General features: G+C 40.6%; 1 protein-coding gene across 4 annotated transcripts in view; it reads right to left on the reverse strand.

Annotated features, from left to right (window-relative positions):
* FBXW2 (F-box and WD repeat domain containing 2) overlaps positions 1–23,515 on the reverse strand; it is a 29,101-nt gene that overhangs the window by 5,446 nt on the left and 140 nt on the right. Inside the window, exons 2-7 of one of the 4 annotated variants that reach the window (XM_045470120.1) lie at positions 23,329–23,437; positions 16,416–16,833; positions 7,530–7,724; positions 5,329–5,462; positions 2,908–2,994; positions 1,906–2,075 (exon numbers count right to left, since the gene is read on the reverse strand). In XM_045470120.1, the coding sequence (XP_045326076.1) occupies positions 1,906–2,075; positions 2,908–2,994; positions 5,329–5,462; positions 7,530–7,724; positions 16,416–16,518 (689 nt within the window). In that variant the 5' untranslated portion in view covers positions 16,519–16,833; positions 23,329–23,437. Of the gene's footprint in view, positions 1–1,905; positions 2,076–2,907; positions 2,995–5,328; positions 5,463–7,529; positions 7,725–16,415; positions 23,438–23,515 lie in introns of all 4 variants that reach the window. The other 3 variants (XM_045470117.1, XM_045470119.1, XM_045470118.1) reach the window with 3 other exon arrangements.

A 23,515-nucleotide genomic window follows, 5' to 3' on the forward strand; every position in this document is an offset into this window, starting at 1 on the left:
AGAATTATTTTGTCCACGGACCTCTTCTTATTTCTTTGAAGAGAAATCCTACAAATTCTGTTTTTCTCTAAATACCTCCATCTTTCTACTAGTCAACAGAAGGTCACTTGATCCCTTAATGCAGAATTTCACTGACCAGGAAGTGGAATTTAAAATATCAGAACTAGACATGTGGACGGCCAATGGACACATGAAAAGATGCTCGACATCATTCATCTTCAGGAAAATGCAAATCAAAACCACAATAAGATATCACCTCACACCTGTCAGAAGGGCTAAAATCAAATACATAAGAAAAAACAAGTGTGGGCAAGGATGCGGAGAAAAACGGAATCCTTGTGCACCGTTGGTGGGAATGCAAACTGGTGCAGCTGCTGTGGAAAACAGTGTGGAGACTCCTCAAAAGGTTAAAAATAGAACTACCCTATGATCCAACAATTGCACTACTAGGTATTTACCCAAAGAATACAACAATACTAATTCAAAGGGAAACATGCACTCTTATGTTTACTGCAGTATTATTTACGATAGCCAGATTATGGAAGCAGCATAAGTATCCACTGATAAGATGAATGGATAAAGAAGATGTGGTGTGTGTGTATGTATATACGTGAATGTTATTCAGCCATAAAAAAGAATCAAATCTTGGGGCGCCTGGGTGGCTCAGTCGGTTGAGCGGCCGACTTCAGCTCAGGTCATGATCTCATGGTCCGTGAGTTCGAGCCCCGCATCGGGCTCTGTGCTGACAGCTCAGAGCCTGGAGCCTGTTTCAGATTCTGTGTTGCCCTCTCTGTGACCCTCCACTGTTCATGCTCTGTCTCTCCCTGTCTCAAAAATAAATAAAACGTTAAAAAATAAAAATTGAAAAAAAAAAAAAAAAAGAATCAAATCTTGGTACACCTGGGTGGCTCAGTCAGTCAATCGTCCTACTCACGATGGGCTCGGGTCATGATCTTACAGTCATGAAATCTAAGCCCCATGTTGGGCCCCTGTGCTGAGTATGGAGGCTACTTGGGATTCTCTCTCTCTTCTCTCTCTCTGCCCCACCCCTGATCACACACTCTCTCTCAAAATAAATAAACTTAAAAAAAATAAATAAATAAATAAAAGAAAAAATCAAATCTTGCCATTTGCAGCTATATAGATGGAGCTATCGAGTAGAATGCTAAGTCAGAGAAAAACAAATATATGATCTCACTCACATGTGGAATTTAAGAAACAAAACAAATAAGCAAAGGAAAAAGAAAAGAGAGCAAGAGAGAGAGACAAACCAAGAAACAGACTCTTCAGTATTGAGAACAAACTGATGGTTACCAGAAGGGAGGTGAGTGAAGGGATGGATGGAATAGGTGACAGGGATTAAGGAGTGCACATGTTTTGATGAGCCCTAGGTGTTGCATGGAATTGAAATACAGTAGTTTCAGGTGTACAATGTAGTTAACACTGCATGGCAACTGTACTGGAATTAAAATAAGAAATTTAATTTAAAAATCGTTATTTTACTAAATATACCTTATCTGTCTAAAACCTTAAACAAATATATTTAAAAAAATATTAGAACTAGAGATCTGAAAGTTCTTTTTATCCAAGCCTCTCGTTTTCCAGAAAAGCATGTTAAACTCTGAAAGGGGGAAGTAAGGGGAGGGATTAGAACCTAGATCTTTGAGGTTCTAGCATGAAACTCTAATTATTGCCTTTAATATTTTTATGTGTGTGATTTTCGGCATATAACCCTGTTTATAACTGATGTAGTAAACATTTCCCAAACACAAACTACTGACTGGTTTATCCAAATATTCAGTCTTGACTTTACTATTAAACCACAACAAACAAACAAACAAACAAACAAACAAACAAAAAGAAAAAGAAAAAAGAGAACAGACTGTCAAAGATAGGAAACATTACCTGAGAATATCATAACTGGCAAAGTCCCACTGGTAGAGACCCAGCGCTGAACTACAGACAATGTATTTGCCATCAAAATGAAGTCTTGGCTGCAGGCAGATACTCCTATCCTCAGAGACAGACAATGTCTTCAAGCACTTGCAGTTAATTTCTCTCCCAATCGGCCAAATCTACAGATAAAAGAATATTAGACAAGATGACAAATCACATCACCATAGACAAGCTTACCCTTACACAATGCGGCCTATGGTTGCTGAAGGCAGTATAAAGTGAAGTACATGAGAAAGGCCACAAGTTTTATAGTTGAGAGGCATGGGTCCTAGTTCTGATGCTGCATGTATGTACTGTGTGATCTTGGGTAAAATCCGTAACCTCTCTGAACCTCAGCTCCCACAATGAAGATGCCTATCACACAAAACAATTTAAAAACTGCAAAAAGAATGTATATAAGATCGCTCTGTAAACTCTTTGCAAATTGTTTTTATTATACAAGTAAATCTGTTTTCATAGTGTAGAAGAAAGAATTGAAGTGGGTACAAGATGTGTGGTTTTTATTTTTTTAAGTTTACTTATTTTGAGAGAGAGCGAGCGAGCGAGCGAGCAAGCAAGCACACAAGCTGGGGAGAGGCAGAGAGAAGAAGAGACAGAATCCCAAGCAGGCTCAGCCGCGCCCCACGAACCGCGAGATCATGACCTGAGCCGAGATCAAGAGTCAGATGCTCAACCGACTAAGCCACCCGGGCGCCCTGAGATGTGTCTTAAGAAAACAGAATGTGAAGATAAATTTGTGTTTTCTTTTTTCTTTACTTGCAAATCAGGGTTAGAAACTGCGTTGTACATAGAAATAACGAGCAATTCTCTTTCCAATGGGTTTAAGATGGCTTATACGAAGACATTCCTGCTTCCCTTAAAATATTCCCCCTGTGCTACACCATTTTAATTTCCTTGTATTTGCCAGTTTTTCTTTGATGAGGCAAATTAATGCAGGAAAAAAAACCTCACCTTGATCTCATATTTGTCCGCACTTAAGAGTATGTAGTCTCCAGGGCTGTGCAAAAGAGACTTGACTTTACACTTCTGCAAAACCACCTAGAAATATAAACATCCATGTTACAGAAATATCCTTTTAAAACTGTTTCTAGATTACTTTTTTAAAAATTAAAATAGGAGAAAGAGCCCGAAATGAGATGGTACACTAGAACAGCTAAGCTGTAACTCTAGGACCAAGTTAGCCTCTAGTTAGTACAACCAGAGTCTCTGTATTTTCAGCAGGATCTAAAATTGTCTAATGATGGCAGCATTTAATTTCAACTTTAATCTGGAAGCAAACATGTGGAATGGTTTTAAAAACTGTAAAATGTGACCTCATAGAAAGTGTGAGGAACAGGAAAGAAAACAGTCCGTAAACGTAGAAATAGTTACAAATAATCTGTATTCAGGAGCACGGGCATGTGCATTGTAAGGGAAAACGCACTGGACCTGGGACCAGAATCTGCCATATACTGACTCTGCAACCTTGGACAAGAGCGTCTAGCACCTTTGTTTCTCAATTTCCTCATCTTTAAAATAGGGGACGAGGCATGTATTAGATCTCACAATTGCAATGAAAATGAAATAAAACAATTAGATGATGATGATGATGATGATGATGATGATGATGATGAAATAAGAGCTAGCCATCCATTAGCGCTGGGGATAGTCTGTAGCCATTTAGGTGCCAGTTATTTTTGTAATAAGTCAGCACAAAGTGAGGAGGTGGCCAGGCTCACTTGTTCTGAAGCCCGGGTTGCAGACTCAACTGAAACACAGACCTACTAACCGCACGCACCCTGCTCGGTTCCGTCCCGTGACCTCACTCAGAATTCATAGGAACATTTAACAGATACAAGTCAGGCCCCGAAGGGAGGGGCAGCTTGTCTAAAACATCACGGTCAGCATCCTGGCCCCAACTCCAGTGTTTTTAACACCACACCAAACTGTCTTATGTAACTTTTCCACTGAAATATTCAATGTGCCCAATACAGAACTGTGGTAAAAGATACAGAACATAAAATGTCCTATCTCAACCATTTTAAGAGTCAAGTTCAGTGCTGTTACTGACCTTCTCACCAACTGCTCTCCTTCCAGCTCCACCTATTTCAGGTAAACACATTCACCCACCCGACCTGAAACCCACTGGACATCAGATTCTTTCTTCTTTGTTCCCCAGGAGTCGGTACGTTCAGTTGGCTTTACCTTAAAGACATATCCTTCGTGTGTGTTCTTCTCTTTCTGAGCTGCCACCTCGGTCTGGGCCACAGGTATCTTTTGCTTAGATTATCGCAAACCCCTAACTGGCCTCGATGTGTCCACTGTGCCCGACCCCAACCCACTGTTCACTCAGCGGCTGTTTTCTCCCTGCTCAGAACACCCAACTGCTTCTTGCTACGTGTAGGACATGCACAATCCTTAACACGGCCAAGGAAGGCACACACGATGGCCATCTCTCCCACACCACCCCCAGCACAGCTCCACTGGCCTTCAGGTCATCAAATGGTCCAGGTTCTCTCCTGCCCAGGGCCTGGGCATACTCTGTGCACACGGAAACACTCCACTACTCTGTACACAGCTACCTCCGATTTCTTCGTATTTTGTCCCTTCTCAAAAAGCTCTCCCCTGAAAGAGTTTAGATACCTCCTAGCCTTCCTCACAGAACACTGCACTCTTTCCTTCATGGCACTTAACACAATTTGTAATCATATATTTATTTGTGAAATTACTATTTAATAACTCTTTCTCCTACTGGGCTAACATCCATATCAAGCCTGGGTCTGCTTTGTTCACTCCTGTATCCTCCAGCCCTCACAGAAATGCCTGGTAAGCTCAGGAAAAGTGTTTCTGCATGACATTTTCATGATTAATATTGCACTTGATCCTCACGGCCATCTTTTTTTGAAAATGAGTAAACACCACAATACTCTTTTAAGGACTTTATACATTTTTTCTTTGTCCCACTTCTTGCAATTATTTTTTTTTTCATGAAAATTGCTTTTCTGATTAAAAAATATGCTTATCCGAAAGGGAAAAAAGCACCCACAGTTCCTAAGTAATAACCACCTTCAACATTTCGGTGCATGAACATATTTATTCAGAAACTGGTATTCTAGTCTACAGTACAGTTTTACTGTGTTTGTTCCCTCTACCCACCAAATATATTGTGAGTATTTTTCCATGTCCGTAAGTCCATTCATCTGTTAAACTATTTACTGAGTGCCTCTTACTTGCTGGTCACTGTCGTTGGCCATCACGCTTTGTGGGCGCACCTGCTCCGTCTTATGGCTCCCCTACCACTTACAAGGCAGCACCCAGCATCCTCCACCACACCCCCAGCTCCCTCACCCCCTCAAAGCCTGATGTCAAGATTTCTCCTGTAAGTCTTCCTACCTTGGTGACCCATTCCGTGTGCCCGGTGAGCGTGTTCAGGCACGTCCCAGCAGATAAAGCCCATACTTTCACAGTGAAGTCTGCAGAGCCACTCACCAAGATATCCAGTTCATCATTGTAGTCAACGCTAAACACTAGTATATACAACATACACAGAGTTAAAACATGCCCAAGAGTCTTTTATAATAGAGTTCAATAACATTCATTCTCCCTAGCTGCTCAATTATATAATTTCTCAACCACAGACTGTTAAGAATGGTGCTACTCAGTTAAGAATTTTATGATAAAAAATACATCCAGTTCAAAATTCTTGTTATTATTATAGCTGATTATTCTAAGGCTGGAACGTCCCTGGAGTAATGCAATCTTTTATACTTGTGCTAGCTTTAAAGCGAGAGGTAAAAGCAGTACTGGAGATAATGGCATTTCCACTCAGGACTGCCTGCCTGATCCGACACAAAGCTAATCCAGCTTATGCAGGGAAAATAGGAACATAGGTGGCTCTGCTTAGATGCGCACTATTCGTTGCAGTGAGACTCAACTTCAAGAATCATACCCATAATCAAAAAAACAATACCCATAATCAAGAAAAGCCAGTGTAACGAGAAAAACAAAAGACACACAAGTATCTCAATGGTCAGACTAAACCATTCTCTCAAACGGTTTGAATTTCTTCACAGGTGTACCCCCAGCACCTAAAACAGCAAGTTTTAGCCTGAGTACAGCAAGTACTCAAAACATTTGTTTTCAAATGCCTGCCAAACTCTAAAGGAACACTGGGGACCCAGAGATGAAGGGCTTTTCCTTAAGGAACTCAGTCTAAGTGAGGGGTGAAGGAGGAAGTCCAAAAAAATTAAATGTTTACCTCTTGCTAGGGAAACACCAAGGAGAATGACTAACTCTGCCCAGGGGTATCAGGGAAGACTTCAGGGAAGAGGCGATATTGGAGATGGGCCCTGAAGGATGAGTAGAGTTTATCAAGAAAAGAAAGAGAATATTGCAGGTAGAGGGAACAGCAAAGGCATGGAATTATGGAAAAGCCACAGCAATGTCCAGGGAACAGTAACGAGGAAATTTTTTAGAGCAGGGCTCTTGAAGTTGATCACCTGGAAGTCAATGTACATCTTGACACTATGGAACAGTATACTCAATTTAGTAAGTTCCATGCTAAACCATAGATTTTCCAATATTCATTTCCATAACAAACAAGTGGTAACAAATAAGCAGACTGAGGAAAAATGTGTAAGATGAAAAACAAAGTGGTGAAAAAATGGTCTTCAGGAGTAAAACAGCCAGGTTCACTTCAAAGTATTACTAAGCACCAAGACACAATACAAAGAACTCAGGACCTAAGGATGAACAAGACAGGTAGGACCCTGCCTTGCTGGCAGTATAGCCTGGTATATCAGACTTATTTGTATGATGAGTGTTAGGACAAAATACGGATTACTGGGAAACCTGTTCAGGGAGTCCGAGAAGACACTTAAGAGCACAGACTGTGACTCTCCAAGACTAGTGCAGTGGGTAAATGGGGGAAAGGAAGGGAGCTGCTGCACAAGAGGCTGGGAAGCAGCTCAACATGATTTCTGCACAAAGCTCCAAAATACAATGCAACAGAGGTGGAAGCTCTGGTCTCGAGACTATATTCAAACGACCAATTTCTGTATACCAGGCCACTATAAAATTATTAGGAAAAATCAGGTATCTGTTTCCTTTGTCTTCTCTCTAGGCACTGTTTGTTTTAATCAGTTGTCAACCAAGCTCCAATTCAATGTAAAGTGTGTAGCTCACACAATCTGAGAACCACTGTCACTGCAAAGGATGGTTAGCCCTGATTCTACAAATAAAGTAGACTGAATTTACAAGTGTAGGACTTACTCAATTTGGAAGTATGGAAGCTGATAAAAAGCAAAAAGGACGGACTGTTCAATGGAGTGTAAATGAAATAGGTAAGGAGAACTGCCCCCTCCCTGCATAAGGGTACAAAGAAGAGTTTTGAATGGGCCAAGGAAAAGCAAAATTCAGGAAAAAATTCCAAATAAGGGTACCTTAAATAAAGGGATTAACTGCTGCTATTGAGAAAACAGAGGAGGGAGAGGCAGGTTAAGTTAAAAAACAAAAAGGGGGTCATATTCTTGGCTTCCGGTTTTAAGGAATGAAGTTAAAGTAACTGTAGAAACCCCTGAAAAAGGGCAACCCACCCGCCCCTGTGTGCCCCCGGAAGTGCTGGGTCCTGGCTCCAGAACTCCATTCCCAGCAGGCCACAGTGTTGTCAAAGGAGCCTGTCACAAGCTTCTGCTCATCAAATTTCACTGCTGCACAAGTGTGGGTCTGGATACCATAAACGCACTGTCCTGTGCTCACATCCCACAGTTTTGCAGACAAGTCATCTGACCCTTCAAGAGAAAAACAGGGAGGTTAGTAAGAAAACAAACACTAAAGGCCAATCAATCCCCAAACCGTGGTATTCTTCAAGTAGAACCTCAAGGTCCCCTCCTCTAGCATTCCTACTTCATAGCTGAGAAAAGCAAAGCATGGAGAGGCTAATACAACTCATTCAGGGTCACCAAAATGGTGTTAACAGCACAGGGACTGAATGCAAGCTTTTTGGTTTTGTCCGTTTCCCTTAACCTGCCAGGCTACAAGAGGAGTGCTAGACTAAAGCATCCCTTGCTGCTTCTACTTGTAAAATTTCACAATCTTTGACCATCACGAGCTTTCTGATTTGAGCTTGAGATGAAGGGTATTACCTATGACTGCATGTATACATTTGCATGTCTATCCATGACCCACATCCCGAACAAATAAAGAATGCTGAAGAGTAAAGCTGTCCACTGGAACAGGTTCTACTCTAAGGGCAGTCAGGGAAAAGCCTCAGATCTCTCAGATCACAGGTTAACTTCTGCAAAGGCTAACTGCTAATTCTTTGAGCCATCCTGAAATGTGCAAAGCAACTTCTAAGAAAACCATGGATAAATTATCCCCAGACTTTCACAACTCAACACACTGAGCTTGTAAAGCCCCTTAAGATTCTGCAGAGGGGCGCCTGGGTGGCTCAGTCGGTTAAGCGTCCAACTTCGGCTTAGGTCATGATCTCACAGTTTGTGAGTTCGAGTCCCGCGTCTGGCTCTGTGCTGACAGCTCGGAGCCTGGAGCCTGCTTCGGGTTCTGTGTCTCCCTCTCTCTGCCTCTCCCCCGCTCACGCTCTGTCTCTCTCTGTCTCTCAAAAATAAATAAATGTTAAAAAAAAAAAAAAGATTCTGCAGAAAAAGTAGGTTTTATTTCTATTCTGATGAAAATATACCAATCATGATAATTCAAGATTAGCTTTAATTATGTTTAAAGGTATAATGATTAAATCACGCTCACAATTTACCTTTATAATAAAAAGTAATAATAAGAATTGACAAAAGCATTTTGAGGACATAACAAATATAGTCACTATGACAAGGACACACTATGCAGGAAATCACCAAATGACTGGTTTTGGAAAGGATGAAATGGCTAAAATCAACCACAATTCTGCCTTTAAGGGTTGGTAAAGAGCCACTGTTCCAGACAATGGAAAAATAGCTACGACTTATGAAAGAGGCAGAGCATGAATTTCAACTTGGACAAACCCTAGGAGAAATACAGTCTTCATTTTAGACTGTATTTGTTGTCCCTTTACTATGTAGAGACTCAGGTTCTTCCCTATAAAATAAGGGATGGGAATTGGTTGGTGGTTCTCAATGGTCATACGAGACATGAAAATCATCTGGAGAAGGGCACTGGGCTGCTCAGTTGGTAGAGCAGGTGACTCGTGAACTCAGTGGTGTAGGTTCAAGCCTACAATGGGTGTAGAGATGACTTAAGAACAAAATCTTTGGGTGGGGGGGGGGGGGGGAAGAATCATCAGAGAAGCTTCATCAAACACCTATGTAGGGCCCTAGCTTCAGAGATTTTAATTTAGAACCTCTGAGGTGGGGCCTGATCATCTTAAAAGCTTGCCAGGTGATTCTAATGTATCAGCAATATTTTGAGAACCAATGATCTAGAACAGCACTCCAAGAGAAACAATACAAATCACGAATGCAATTTACATACGTAATTAAAATTTTTCTATTATTTACTGTAAAAACAAATTTAGTACAAATTTCATTAGCTCAATATATCGAAAATATTGTTAATGAAATATTTTATACCCTAAGTCTTTGATATCCACTGAGTATTTCCCATTTCACATCTCTGGACCAGCCACATCTCAAGAGCTCAAAAGCCTTATGGGGTCAGTGGCTAGTATACTGGACAGTGTGTCTAGATAATCTGAACTGTACATTTGAAAAATGGTTAAAATGATAAATCTAGGTGTTCCACAAATATGCCTTAGGAAACGGCATGATTAGCTCCTCAATCTAGTATATATTTTACCACAATGTGATAAAAACAAACCAAAAAAAAAGGGAGAGATTATCCTAATTTTTAAATTAATTTATAGAGGAAAATATTGGGCCACTCAGTTTTACGCCCTAGAGAAGCATCGGAGAATAACTTGGTTGATTTCAGTTCCATTTTCTAGTGGTACAAGTCTACTCTTAACTGCTAAGCCTTTAGGAGTCATTGTTCTCTGCTCCTTTTTGGTTTTATTTCAACCTTTCCTATAAGACTCCTGTTTGCTGCACTGAGTATACTCCAACGTGTTTTCAAGGAGGTCATCAATGACGCAGCCTAAAGATGAAAGGGGAGTAAATAAACGTAGACTGTTTTTCATTATATAAAAGAAAAAAAAAAGCCCTCTCAATTCAGAAGAGGTTGAAAACAATACTTTGATATAAAAAATTCCAGGGATGGGTATATAACAAACGTAAGCAGAAAACTGAGCTGTAACTCAAATGGAATAAACTATCGTATCCAGCAAGGTTTAAATATTTAACTGGTAGAATCAGATCTCAGCTCTCAACTGCCTCTTGGAGGCATGTGACTCTGATGACCAACTGAACAAACACTAGCCAGTGCCTCTTTCATACAGGCAATTTTCACTGCCCTTGAAACTCTCTTCCTCACCATTCTTCTTTACCTCTTCCCTAAGTACACTCTTCAAGGATCCATCCTAGGCCCCATTCTTTTTTCCTCTCCGTGTCCTTTTGAAATTTCACTGTTATAGCCATAGCTGAAATGTCACTAACTCCTCAACCTTTTGCTCTAGCCCTGAGCTATTCCCCAAAGCTCTGATGTTACATTTCCAGAACCTTGTCGGAATCTCCATCACATCTGACTGCAATGAAGTTCATCCCAGGGGCACCTGGGTGGCTCAGTCAGTTAAGCATCTGACTTGATTTCAGCTCAGGTCACAATCTCACAGTTTGTGAGATCAAGCCCCACATCAGGCTCTGCACTGACTGGGGAGCCTGTTAGAATTCTCTCTCTCTCTCTGCCCTTCCCTTGCTTGCACTCTCTCTTAAAAATAAATAAACTTAAAAAAAAATTTTTTTAAATTTAATTCCAAATTGAACTCCCTCTACCCGCTCAAATTTATTCCTTCATTTCCTATTCTTGGTAGCAGTACTACCACCTTCCCAGGTATTTTCCTCGCCACATACTCAGTCCATTGCTAAGTCTTGTTAATTCCATTTCAATGGCTGCTCTTCCATTTAACTGCTCCTTTAAAAAAATCTCTACCCTTCGGGCACCTGGGTGGCTCAGTGGGTTGAGCATATGACTTCAGCTCAGGTCATGATCTTGTAGTTTGTGAGTTCAAGCCCTGCATTGGGCTCTCTGCTGTCAGTACAAAGCCTGCTCCAGATCCTCTGTCACCCTCTCTCTCTGCCCCTGCCTCACTTGTGGGCACGCTCCCTCTCTCTCAAAAATAAATAAACCTTGGGACGCCTGGGTGGCTTAGTCAGTTAAGTGTCTGACTGACTTCAGCTCAGGTCACAATCTTACGGTTTGTGAGTTTGAGCCCTACATCGGGCTCTGTGCTGGGTCAGAGCCTGGAACCCGCTTAGGATTCTGTGTCTGCCTCTCTCTCTCTCTCTGCCCCTCCCCTACTCTGTCTCTCTCTCAAAAATAAACATAAAGGGGCGCCTGGGTGGCGCAGTCGGTTAAGCGTCCGACTTCAGCCAGGTCACGATCTCGCGGTCCGTGAGTTCGAGCCCCGCGTCGGGCTCTGGGCTGATGGCTCGGAGCCTGGAGCCTGTTTCCGATTCTGTGTCTCCCTCTCTCTCTGCACCTCCCTGATTCATGTTCTGTCTCTCTCTGTCCCAAAAATAAATAAATGTTGAAAAAAAAATTTAAAAAAAAAAAATAAATAAATAAATAAACATAAAAAAATTAAGTAAACAAACCTCAAAAAAAAAAAAAAAAAAAAAACTCTACACCTACTATCCTAAATCTAGATCTACTCTTACCTAAAATGCAAAAGGCTAATACTTTAGTTTAGAAATTCTAGATCTGTCTATGTCAGAGGGTCTTCATATAAGTAGTGTCATCCTCCAAGGGAACATTTTAGAAATTTGCAGGGTGGTTTCAAGTGTCACAATGATTTTGGAGGCAGTGGGGGGGGGGGGGGGGCGGGGGGGGGGTCTAAATTACCAGCCTCTACTGGGCAAAGACCAGAAATGCTAGACATTCTGCAATGTTTGGGACAGTGCACAAAAAGAATAGTCATGTATTCTGCATGACCTTTTTTTTTTTTTAATGTTTATTTTTGAGAGAGAGAGAGAGAGAGAGAGAGAGAGAGAGAGAGGGAGGGAGGGAGGGGCAGACATAGAATCTGAAGCAGGCTCCAGGCTCTGAGCTGTCAGCACAGAGGCTGATGCAGGGACCTGAAACCACGAGATCATGACCTGAGCTAAAGCTGAACACTTAACCGACTAAGCCACCCAGGCGCCCATATTCTGCATGACTTCTTAAAGATTCTGCCTGATTGCCTTAAAGGTTCTGCCTGTGACAAGTTTATTCTTAGTTGTCTGAGCCTTGGACCTGTTTTACAAAGCACCGAGTTTATTCTGAATTTACTATGAGTGTAACTACCAGGTAGACTGAGAAAAAATGTACTTTGCTTTGTTGGAGACTTTTCACCACTTGTGACCACATCACTGATGGTACAAATACAACTGTGCTATTTACAACTGTCATGTTCATGATGATAGTACATACACAGGTGCAAACATCTGATTACACTACGGTCTTCTAACACAGCTGTGCTTGAGCACAACACATTTAATGTGCATTATTTTAAATTACTGTCTTATTTCTCCTCTGGATCAGAGTTTAGGTATTATATTGATTTTTTGAAATATGTGTATGTACAGGTAAGTTATTTCTATGAATTTGACTTCAAGCTAAGAGAATATTGTAAAATACGTTACAAAAAGAGGACCTGGGGCCTGGCAGAAATAAGAAACACTGGTCTGCTTGGAGCAGAATGCTCTAGTCCTGGCCCGTTCTCTGCTCAGAAATCTTTCATAGTTTTTCTTATTGCTTACAGAAAACTGTCCAAACTCATATTCCCAATATTAAAGGTTTTTACAATACAGCTCAAGACAATTCTTCAGCTTATATTCTAAGAATCTCTTATAGAGTCCTTAATTATATACTGAGTTCAGATAAAAAGAATTTTTATTTTCCTCCTATATGCTCCATGCTTAGCCCTTTCCATACCTTTGCTGGAAAGTGCTTATTCTCATCTCTCTAAAATCTACCCATTCTCCAAGATTCAACATAAACACCGCTCAATTTTTGCAAATGAAAGACATCACTCCTTCCTCTGAACAACTGATTTTTTACTCATACAATTCAAATATGTCATTTGACCGCATATCTTTTATAGCTGTTGTTTTTCTTATTCAACTGTAAGCCATGGTCACAATATGGCAGCGTGCAGGTTAAATATGACACAATCACAATATTTTTAAAATGTGAATAATACTTAAAAATCAGTACACTAAAAAAAAAAAAAATCAATCAGAATATTGCACAAAAATCTAGATTTAGGACTTCTTTGAAAAATCAGATCTGACCACTGTGAGCCTATATCCCACATGGCAAATAATTCACTGCAGTAGAGCAGCAGCTACCCTCTCTAGAAGGGCAAGTGTTCTCTCACTAGCACAGTCTACATGGAGACTTTTACTTAATCAGGTTACCTTCCTGATTCCAGTATGTATGTTCTCTGAGCAAAGAACTGTCCTAATTCATCCACATATGTCCTTACATTGTCTTTCACATAGTACTTTCTAATTATCTACTGCGTGGCACAAACAAAGCACAACAGGTTCCTTTCTCACCATTTCAGAGCTCACAGCTCAGCAGAAGGATAACTACCTCTTTGGTAATAGCATGAAACAAAGGTATGTATAATTCCATAACAAACACTTCTCTCACTAGTTATAGTTTCAGGAATACAGCTATTAGAAATTTTAAACTTGGGGTGCCTGGGTAGCTCAGTCGGTTGAGCATCTGACTTCAGCTCAGGTCATGATCTCACGGTCCATGGGTAAGAGCCCCGCATCGGGCTCTGTGCTGACAGCTCAGAGCCTGGAGCCTGCTTCGGATTCTGTGTCTCCCTCTCTGTCTGCCCCTCCCCTGCTCATGCTCTGTCTCTTTCTGTCTCAAAAATAAAAACATTAAAAATTTTTTTTTAAAAAAAGAAAAGAAAAATTAAACTAAAGCTTTGGATTATTTTCAATAGAGCATAATTTTCAATACACAAACTTGATGAATTTAATCAGAACAAAAAATACAAAATATAGACCCACCTACAGAATAACCTTAAAATGCAGGGTCGGGTCCACTGTTATTGCAGATATTAACTTTCCAGGTAGTTAAAGAATTCAGTGAATGTGTCCCATTCACTTCTGCCCCAAGTTAAACTCAAGTTTTACTGCATTTCAAAAGTAAAATTTGATGAGAATTTTTCTTTTAAAGCTACATGTGGTTCTGAAAATGAGTCAACTGCCAGTATTTGCCCAAGTGTGAATGAGCACAAGGCTCGAAGGCAATACTGCATCTTAATCTTTAAAACTTACCTGCCATTGATCATAAGGCAAAAAGGACACAGAATAGCCATTGCCTCAACTGGGAAAGCACATCCAAGTATAAAAGAATGGATGATACCTTTCCAATAATCTGGCTTATAGGACACAGAATAATGTAAGCATGGAGTAACTTTAGGATGACAAAAACCATGAAATGCCTTAAGTTTAATGTTCATTTTATAAAACTGGCAAAGCATTTAGCATTTTAGAGAAACATATCACTATGAGAAAATATACATCCTCAAGAGATCATACACCTCAAGAATATTAAAACTGAGTCTGTTATTTAAAACTGCTGTTGCCATGCCATGAATTCAGTCTCTCTGGAAAGGACAGTTAAGAGGAGCTCTAAAATCATTTATATTTCTGGATCTGTAATTCTACTTTGAGGTTTCTGCCCCAAATAAATAATTCAAGGGGTGAAAAAGGCAAACAAAAATATTCATAAATATTTCATAGAAATATTCTGAATTCATAGAAACAAACTGAATATGCACTAATATTGAATTGGCTAAATAATGATGATATATTTACACAAAGGAACAGAATATGCTATTAAAAAAGGCAATTATGGGGTGCCTGGATGGCTCAGTGGCTTAAGCGACTGACTTAATTTTGGCTCGGGTCGTGAGTTTGAGCCCCGCATTGGGTTCTGTGCTGACAGGGTGGAGCCTGCTTCAGATTCTGCGTCTGCCTCTCTCTCTGCCCCTCTCCTGCTTGCTTTCTCCCTCCCTCTCTCTCTCTCAAACAATAAATACATGAACTAAAAAAAAATTTTTTTTAAAGGCAACTATGTACTTCAGTAATACTCAAATGTTTATCTTGGATTATCTTGGCACCTGGGTGGCTCTGTCAGTTAAGCGTCTGACTTCGGCTCAGGTCATGATCTCACCGTTGTGGGTTCGAGCACCACATCGGGTTGTGCTGACAGCTCAGAGCCTGCAGCCTGCTTTGGATCCCGTGTCTCCCTCTCTCTCTGCCCCTCCCCTGCTTGTGCTCTCTCTCAAAAATAAACATAAAAATAAAAAAACAAAAAAACAAGAAGGGACTGACCTATAAAAAAATTTTTTTTAAAAAGAAATTATCCTGGATGAAAAAAGAACACCAAGGATCCCTAAATATTACATACAATGGAAGTGAAAAGGCATCGGGATCATCGATAAGGCTGCCTGAAATCATTCTACACCATTGCCTAAGAATTATTTACAATGCCCATCAAAATGTACTGCCTAAAACGTATGTACTGATTACATGTACAAACAGCCATTATAACTGGAAGAATCACACAATTCCAAATTTTAATGATTATATCTGCTACATAGTTACTTAATTGCTTAGGATTAAAATATCCATCTGTCTTTGTTTCCATGCCCAAATTCTTTTAACTTTTAATTCTTCTTAGAACCACAGGAATTTTAGCAAGAAAGAAATACCTCCATTCCCATACTTTATAGATAAGAAAACAAACACAGAGAGGTTAAGTAATTCTTGCAAGATGATCTAACTACTTGCTAGGTCTAGGCATCATCTTTTCCACTGGTTTTTCTCAAAAATCACTGTTGACAGAAAAAAAGTTTAACCAACATGGAAAACTGTACATGGAAGGAAAAAGCACTGAAAAAAATAGTTACAGCTTTCTGACTCACATCACACTTAAAAGAATGTCTGGGGGTGTCTGGGTGGCTCAGTCGGTTAAGCATCCGACTCTTGATCTCAGCTGAGGTCTTGGTCTCAGGGTTGTGAGTTCAAGCACCGCATTGAGTTCCATGCTGGGCATGGAGGAAAGGACAAAGGAAAAAGGAAAGGAAAGAGAAAAGAGAAAAAAGAAAAAAAAAGAATGTCTGGAGCCTTCTTCTCACAAAATTCTATAAAAATGATTTGTCTTCTAGCGGGAAAGAGGATAAAAGGGTGTAAAACTACTCAGGGATGGAGGGAGGGGGAAATTCCACTATAGATATCTCATATAATTAATACTTGCCATCCTCAAGCCTAAGGACTAGTTTGTTCTGTTTCTAAGATTATACCCTATGAAACGCACAACAAGAACAAAACAGTTCCAGAATCTCTTACCTGTACAGAGAAGTCCATCCTTGTAGTAAAGTGCATACACCCTGGCACTGTGTCCAATTAACGACGAGGTCTCAAAGGCTTCATGGTCCTCCAGTTGCTTCATTCTCAAAATAGCCTTCAAATAAACCTTCTTCCAGTGCAAAGCGTCCTGAACAGAATCATCTATCTGCCAGCCCAAATTTTTACACGCAGTCTGCCACACCTCTGTACAGGCACTTATCACCTTATTCCACTGTTTAGAGACGAGGCAGCATGTGAGTAAAGTCTGAGGATCGAGCCATTTTAACAAATAAAAACTGAGCTCCAGGGGAAGGAGTTTGAGGAAGTCCCGCTTGAGGAGAGTCTCCAGGTTATTGGAGAGATGCCTGAGCTGGACTGCCCCACTCAGACTAATCAGGTGATCCAGAGTTTCATTTTTCTGCAAGTCCGTCAGAGAAAGAAATGTAACAGAAATGTTATCAAGCCATGTCTCAAAGTCCTTTCTCTCCATAAGGTTATGGAAAAATTTACCTGTGGCACATCAAAATATTGTATTAGTTCTGCTCAAAAAGACCATTCAAGCAAGACTGCTAACAAATGAAAATTAGTGTAAAAAACTTGGCATTACAACTTTATGTTTAGTTATTACATTACAACTTTACAGTTAATATATTGTATTCGAAAATCTTCCATGCACACAAAAGATAATACATCTAAGAAAACATACTTTAATGAATCATGATCTCTGAAACATAAATCAGTGAGACTTATGTTGGTGTATGTGACTTGCTCCTTTTGAAGTCTAGCACATACTACATGCATTTTCACAGTAAAAGATTTATAGTATCACTCATTATAAAATAGTTTATTCTATACACTTCTCGCCCCTCCCCCCAACACGATCAAAACCATTGTAACACTATTTCCTTAATATGCTCTATTTGGGTACTTAAGTCACAAATATAAGCACCAGCATGTGACAACCAGAAGGCAAGTCTCCTGAGCAGTAACTGGAGACATTAGTTATCATGCTAGGCACAGCTTGATCTGTTACCAAAATCACAGAACTGACTACTGGGTTTTCAATAAATATTCAGGCAAAAAAGGTCTGGGGAAGAAAAACAGGCAGATGTAATAAATCATATGGCTCAGGTATTTTGGTTTTTCTACTTCCTTTATGGCACTGCCTGTTAGAACAAAAATTACCAAAGGCCTTATGTAGCCTTACATAGTTTTTATAAGCCTCATATGAGCTGGTGACAACTCTTAATCATGTGCCCCCAGAGAGCAAAGAGGGTCAAGGAAGCTTGCACAAATAAGTAATCCTGATGCTTCCAAAACACCAAAAACAAAACAAAACAAAACAAAAAAACCCCAGGTAGCATCATCTCTACTTTGCAGAGGAGGAAGTTACAAGTCAGAGAAGGTAAGTGATTTGCCTACCTACAGTCAATAGAGCTATTAAAACAGCATCAGAACAGACTGGAAGTCAGTGCTCCCTCCATCAGTACTCTTCCAACCACACAGACCGAACTGTCTCTCTCTGACTACAGCTACAACCAGGAGAATCACAACCTGGTTATAAAATCTGGTACCTATCTGATTATACCACCTTCTCCTTTAAAAGAACGACACATTGCTCCAGGACTAACTGGAGCAAAAAGAAACGTTACAAGTATATAGCATTATACACTGCATCAAGGTATCAACCCACTTTTAAGAACAGGGAGTAAACTAATGAAAAAACAAAAAATACAGCAAATCAGCAAAAATCATCTTTCCCAAGCTTAGCTATATGTTGACTGGATGTTAGTGCTGGATGATGGATACACGGAGGTTTTTATTCTCTTTACTACCATATGTTTAAACATTCCATAGTTAAACAACAAAGCTTTCCTTCTAATATCACTTAGTTTCCTACCAGATTGCCATACTAATTTTAAAAATTAACATCCAAATCTCAACACATCTCCAGAGGCAAGGGAAACAAAAGCAAAAATGAACTACTGGGACCTCATCAGAATAGAAAGCTTCTGCACAGCGAAGGAAACAGTCAGCAAAACTAAAAGCAACCGACAGAATGGGAGAAGATATTTGCAAACGACACATCAGATAAAGGGTTAGTATCCAAAATCTAGAAAGAACTTATCAAACTCAACACCCAAAAAACAAATAATCTAGTGAAGAAATGGGCAAAAGACATGAATAGACACTTCTCCAAAGAAGACATCCAGATGGCCAACCAACACATGAAAAAATGCTCCACATCACTCATCATCAGGGAAATACAAATCAAATGAGATACCACCTTACACCTGTCAGGATGGCTAACATTAACAACTCAGGCAACAACAGATGTTGGCGAGGATGCAGAGAAAGAGATCTCTTTTGCATTGTTGGTGGGAATGCAAGCTGGTGCAGCCACTTTGGAAAACAATATGGAGGTTCCTCAAAAAACTAAAAATAGAACTACCCTACAACCCAGCAATTGCACTACTAGGTATTTATCCAAGGGATACAGGTGTGCAGTTTCGAAGGGACACATGCACCCCCATGTTTATAGCAGCACTATCCACAATAGCCAAAGTATGGAAAGCACCCAAATGTCCATCAATGGATGAATGGATAAAGATGTGGCATATATACAATGGAGTATTACTCGGCAATCAAAAAGAATGAAATCTTGCCATTTGCAACTACGTGGATGGAACTGGAGGATATTAGGCTAAGCGAAATTAGTCAGAGAAAGACAAATATCATACGACTTCACTCATATGAGGACTTTAAGAGACAAAACAGATGAACATAAGGGAAGGGAAACAAGACTAATATAAAAACAGGGAGGGGGACAAAATATAAGAGACTCTTAAATATGGAGAACAATCAGAGGGTTACTGGAGGGGTTGTGGGAGGGGGGATGGGCTAAATGGGTAAGGGGCATTAAGGAATCTAGTCCTGAAATCATTGTTGCACTATACGCTAACTAATTTGGATGTAAATTAAAAAAAATAAAATTAAAACAGAAAGGCGAGGCGAGGCGAGGCAACAAACCAAACAAACCAAACCTATTTACCAGAGGGGAGGTGGGTGAAATAGGTGATGGGGATTAAGGAGTGCACTTGTGATAAGCACTGGGTGACGGAACTGTGGAATCATGATATTGTACATGTGAAACTAATATAACACTGTATGTTAACTATACTGGAATTTAAAATAAAATTATATTTAGAAAAAAAAAGAATCCTGACACATAGATTAAAAACATTAGTATCTAGGGGCGCCTGGGTGGCGCAGTCGGTTAAGCGTCCGACTTCAGCCAGGTCACGATCTCGCGGTCCGTGAGTTCGAGCCCCGCATCGGGCTCTGGGCTGATGGCTCAGAGCCTGGAGCCTGTTTCCGATTCTGTGTCTCCCTCTCTCTCTGCCCCTCCCCCGTTCATGCTCTGTCTCTTTCTGTCCCAAAAATAAATAAACGTTGAAAATAAATTAAAAAAAAAAAAAAAAAAACATTAGTATCTAAATTAATGTCGAAGAGGAAAATAAAATTTTTCCCATAAATGTCACCTAGATGAGGTCTACATCAAAAGCCAGATCTCACCTTCCAACTTTGTTCACATAAGGTCAGTAAAAGTCCTTTTCATTAATTTCCCAATATCAAATTTGGCCAGAATGTTATCAGACAAAAAACAGTAAATGCAACCAAACTTTCCAATCACATCATCTACTATCCAATAATTTTGGTTTTTGGAACAGTGAATGGACTTTAAAAATAAAATAATATTCTGGAATCCTCAGGGTTTGGGCTAGGCAGGATTTATTAGTTTAAGGATTTACCTGGCAGCCAAAAAATAATCAGTTCACCAAAAGTTTAATCAACAACAGAAGTTACCACACTACCTCCTCCTGAATCCAAACAACCTTCTATCTTCAACATTTCCAGAAACTTTTTACTTGGAAAAAATCACTCATAGCAAGGCAAAACAACTCTTTTCTTTGAACACCCACAAAATGTCACCATAGCTAATTAATTAATACTGGCCAATTAAAAACATACACCAAAACATCTGCCCAGGAATCCTTTTCCACAGTGAAAAAGCATGGGGGGCTTCTTCCTCTATCACACCTACACCTACACACACATGAATATCCACACATCCATCACAGAAATGTTTACACGTAAGCTGAATTATTATTTAAATGACCACAAGGCAAATTTATAATACCCATGAAAACATTATCAGGTAGGTTCGCACCATTAACAAAAACTAAGACACATCTTACAGCATGCCAAATTAATGTAGTCATGACACCATAGAAAATTATGGGACAAACTTTTCAGTGAGAGCCTTTAAAAAACCCAGCCATTTCTGAGATTCATATATTCTCTTAACCCATAATAAGAATTTTTTCCTCAACTCTGCACTATTAGAAAACACCAGTATTTACTTTTCTAAAAAAAAAAAAAAAAGACTTTGGAGGTAACTTTCTTAAGGTCACAGGTCTAAAATGAACTCTTTTAGAGAGCCTGTAGGAATATCACATACTGGCCGCACAAGGCCCCCAGGGGAAAACTTCAGGAAGCAGGATTTCAATTCAACACATGGAGGAGCTTTTATTTTTTTTTAAGTAGGCTTCACGCCCAGCGCAGAGCCTAATGAGAGGCTTGAACACACAACCCTGAGATTAAGACCTGTGCTTGAGTGGGGCGCCTGGGTGGCTCAGTCGGTTAAGCGTCCGACTTCGTCCGACTTCGGCTTAGGTCAGGATCTCGCGGTTTGTGAGTTCGAGCCCCGCGTCAGGCTCTGTGCTGACCGCTCAGAGCCTGGAGCCTGCTTCAGATTCTGTGTCTCCCTCTCCCTCTGCCCCTCCCCTGCTCACGCTCTAACTCTATCTTTCAATAATAAATAAAAATTAAAAGAAAAAAGACCTGTGCTTGAGATCAGGAGTTGGACACTTAACTGACTGAGCCACTCAGGCTCCCCATTAGGAGGAACTTCTAAATCATCAGGAGATTTCCAACAATGTAGGGGCTGCCTCCAGAATGGTGAGATTCCCATTACTGGGAAAGTCAAGGACAGTTAGAAACAGAGGCAGAATGAGGTATATATGAAAATGCTTTGGAGTCAGTCAAGTCTTTCAGTGATTTAGCCACTTCCTATGTGATCATGGGCATCTCTGACCAACTTCTACACTTCAGTTCTATCTGTAAAATGGAAGCTATCCCTCACTTTGAGGGCTGTGAAACTCAGAAATTGACCAGGGGTGGTACTTTTGTTACTTTTATTATTATGAATACTGGCCAGGAAAGCTTTCAGCAGCCCTAAGGCTGGAATAGACAGGACTACTAACAACCCTTTCAACTCTATGATCCTTTCCATAAACTTTCCCTTAAATTGGCTTAAAATACATGGAAGAAAAATTCACGGACTCAAACTTACTGGGGTTTAATTTTATAATTAAGGGCAGTTATTGAGTTGAGGCTAGAATTTCCTGCTAGGTGCATTTTTGTCTGTACCCACACTCCATGCTGTCTTGCCTTCCCCTCCCCCCGACTTGAGATTAAACATTAAACTTGTCCTTCTGCCCTCAATATTAACAATCACAAAGCTCCGAAATGGGTATGATGAAGACTGCAAAATTGGAAGCCAGGAGGCCTGGGTTTGGTCTCTGGTTCTACCATTAATTCCCTATGTTCCCTCTGGCAACTCTCATATTTGTATTGGTTTAAAAGATTCAAGTACTACTCATAGACATTACTTCATTTGATTATCAGAACTTCAAAGAAAGTATCAGTACTGTTGCCCTTAACTAATAAATGAGATTTATGACCCAACAGGTGGAGTGACTTTCCCAGGGTCCCATAGGAAGTTAAGCAATTTAACATCTTACCTAGCTCCCCACCGTCGCAAACAAAACAAAACCTATATACTGCTAGGTCTTACTAGAGATAGATGTTCTGGATAAAACATCACATGTACGTTTTCCTCTCCTCCACCAGGACCTGGCCTAGTTAAGAGTGAAAACAAGACATTTGTTGTTCGGAAGCCCGAGGCTTCATCTTCCCTGGTTTCTCATCAAGCATAATCAGCTTGTTACAGTACAGAGGTTTTGAAAACGTGTATCTGGATTTATAAACTTACACACACCCAAGGTATCTTTGGAATATTCAAGAAGCTGGTAACACTGGTTGCCTCCAGAGAAACCTGGAGAGCTGAGGAACAGGCGTGAGGAGCCCTTTCTTGAATTTAAAACCATGTGAATATACAACTTATTTAAAATCTTACAACTTATTATTACAACTTAATATTACAACTTATTTATTCATCTCGCCTTTGGTTTTGAGATGAATACAAACAGCTCGGAAAGAATACAGTGTTTATAAAATCCAGGCTCTGCAACTCCACTTGTTGCTGAGTGACACCGGGGAAATCACTTCACCAATCTCAAGTCCAGTCTTTGACTTGTAAAATGCAACCTCGGAACAGCATTCCCTGCAAGGGTGTTTGTGAGGCTTAAATCGGATAATGCACGTAAAGCGTTTAGCACAGTACCCTACACGCTGTAAGCCTCCGAGAAACGTCAGTTACCATTATTATTGAGCATTAATATGGCTATCTGTAGTTCAAGCCCCCCCCCCCCCCCCCGCCACATACACACCTGTTTCTATGGCATACCCACAACTACGGCGCAGTCCCTCACATTAATACAGCGCTTTGTACTTCAAAACCACCTCTCCACACTTCATCATCTTTCAAAGTCATGGCAGCCCTGGGACATCATTGTTAACTCATTTCGCAGCTAAGGAAGCTGAGAACTAAGAGGCAGTAACTCCGAGACTCAATGTTCCCATCTCTAAAATCAACTCCAGATCCCTTCAGCCCGTTCGTCGCTCCCAGGTTCCCTGCTCCCAGAGTCGTGTTCCGCGCAGCACTGACCTGAGCGAGCGCCCCGGGGCCCGGGACCTCGCGCCGGGCTCACACCGACTAGGCGCGCTCGGGCCGCCAGAGCCTCGCAGCGGCCGGGTCCGCTCCGCAGCCATGGCGCCTGCAGGGAGAGAAAGACAAACGGCCCGAGGCGCGGCTGGTCAGCAGGGGCGCGGGCGCCTAAGAACCCCCTCCCCGA

The sequence above is a fragment of the Leopardus geoffroyi genome, chromosome D4 (assembly GCF_018350155.1).
Source record: "Leopardus geoffroyi isolate Oge1 chromosome D4, O.geoffroyi_Oge1_pat1.0, whole genome shotgun sequence".
In the NCBI taxonomy this organism is placed as follows: Eukaryota; Metazoa; Chordata; class Mammalia; order Carnivora; family Felidae; genus Leopardus; species Leopardus geoffroyi.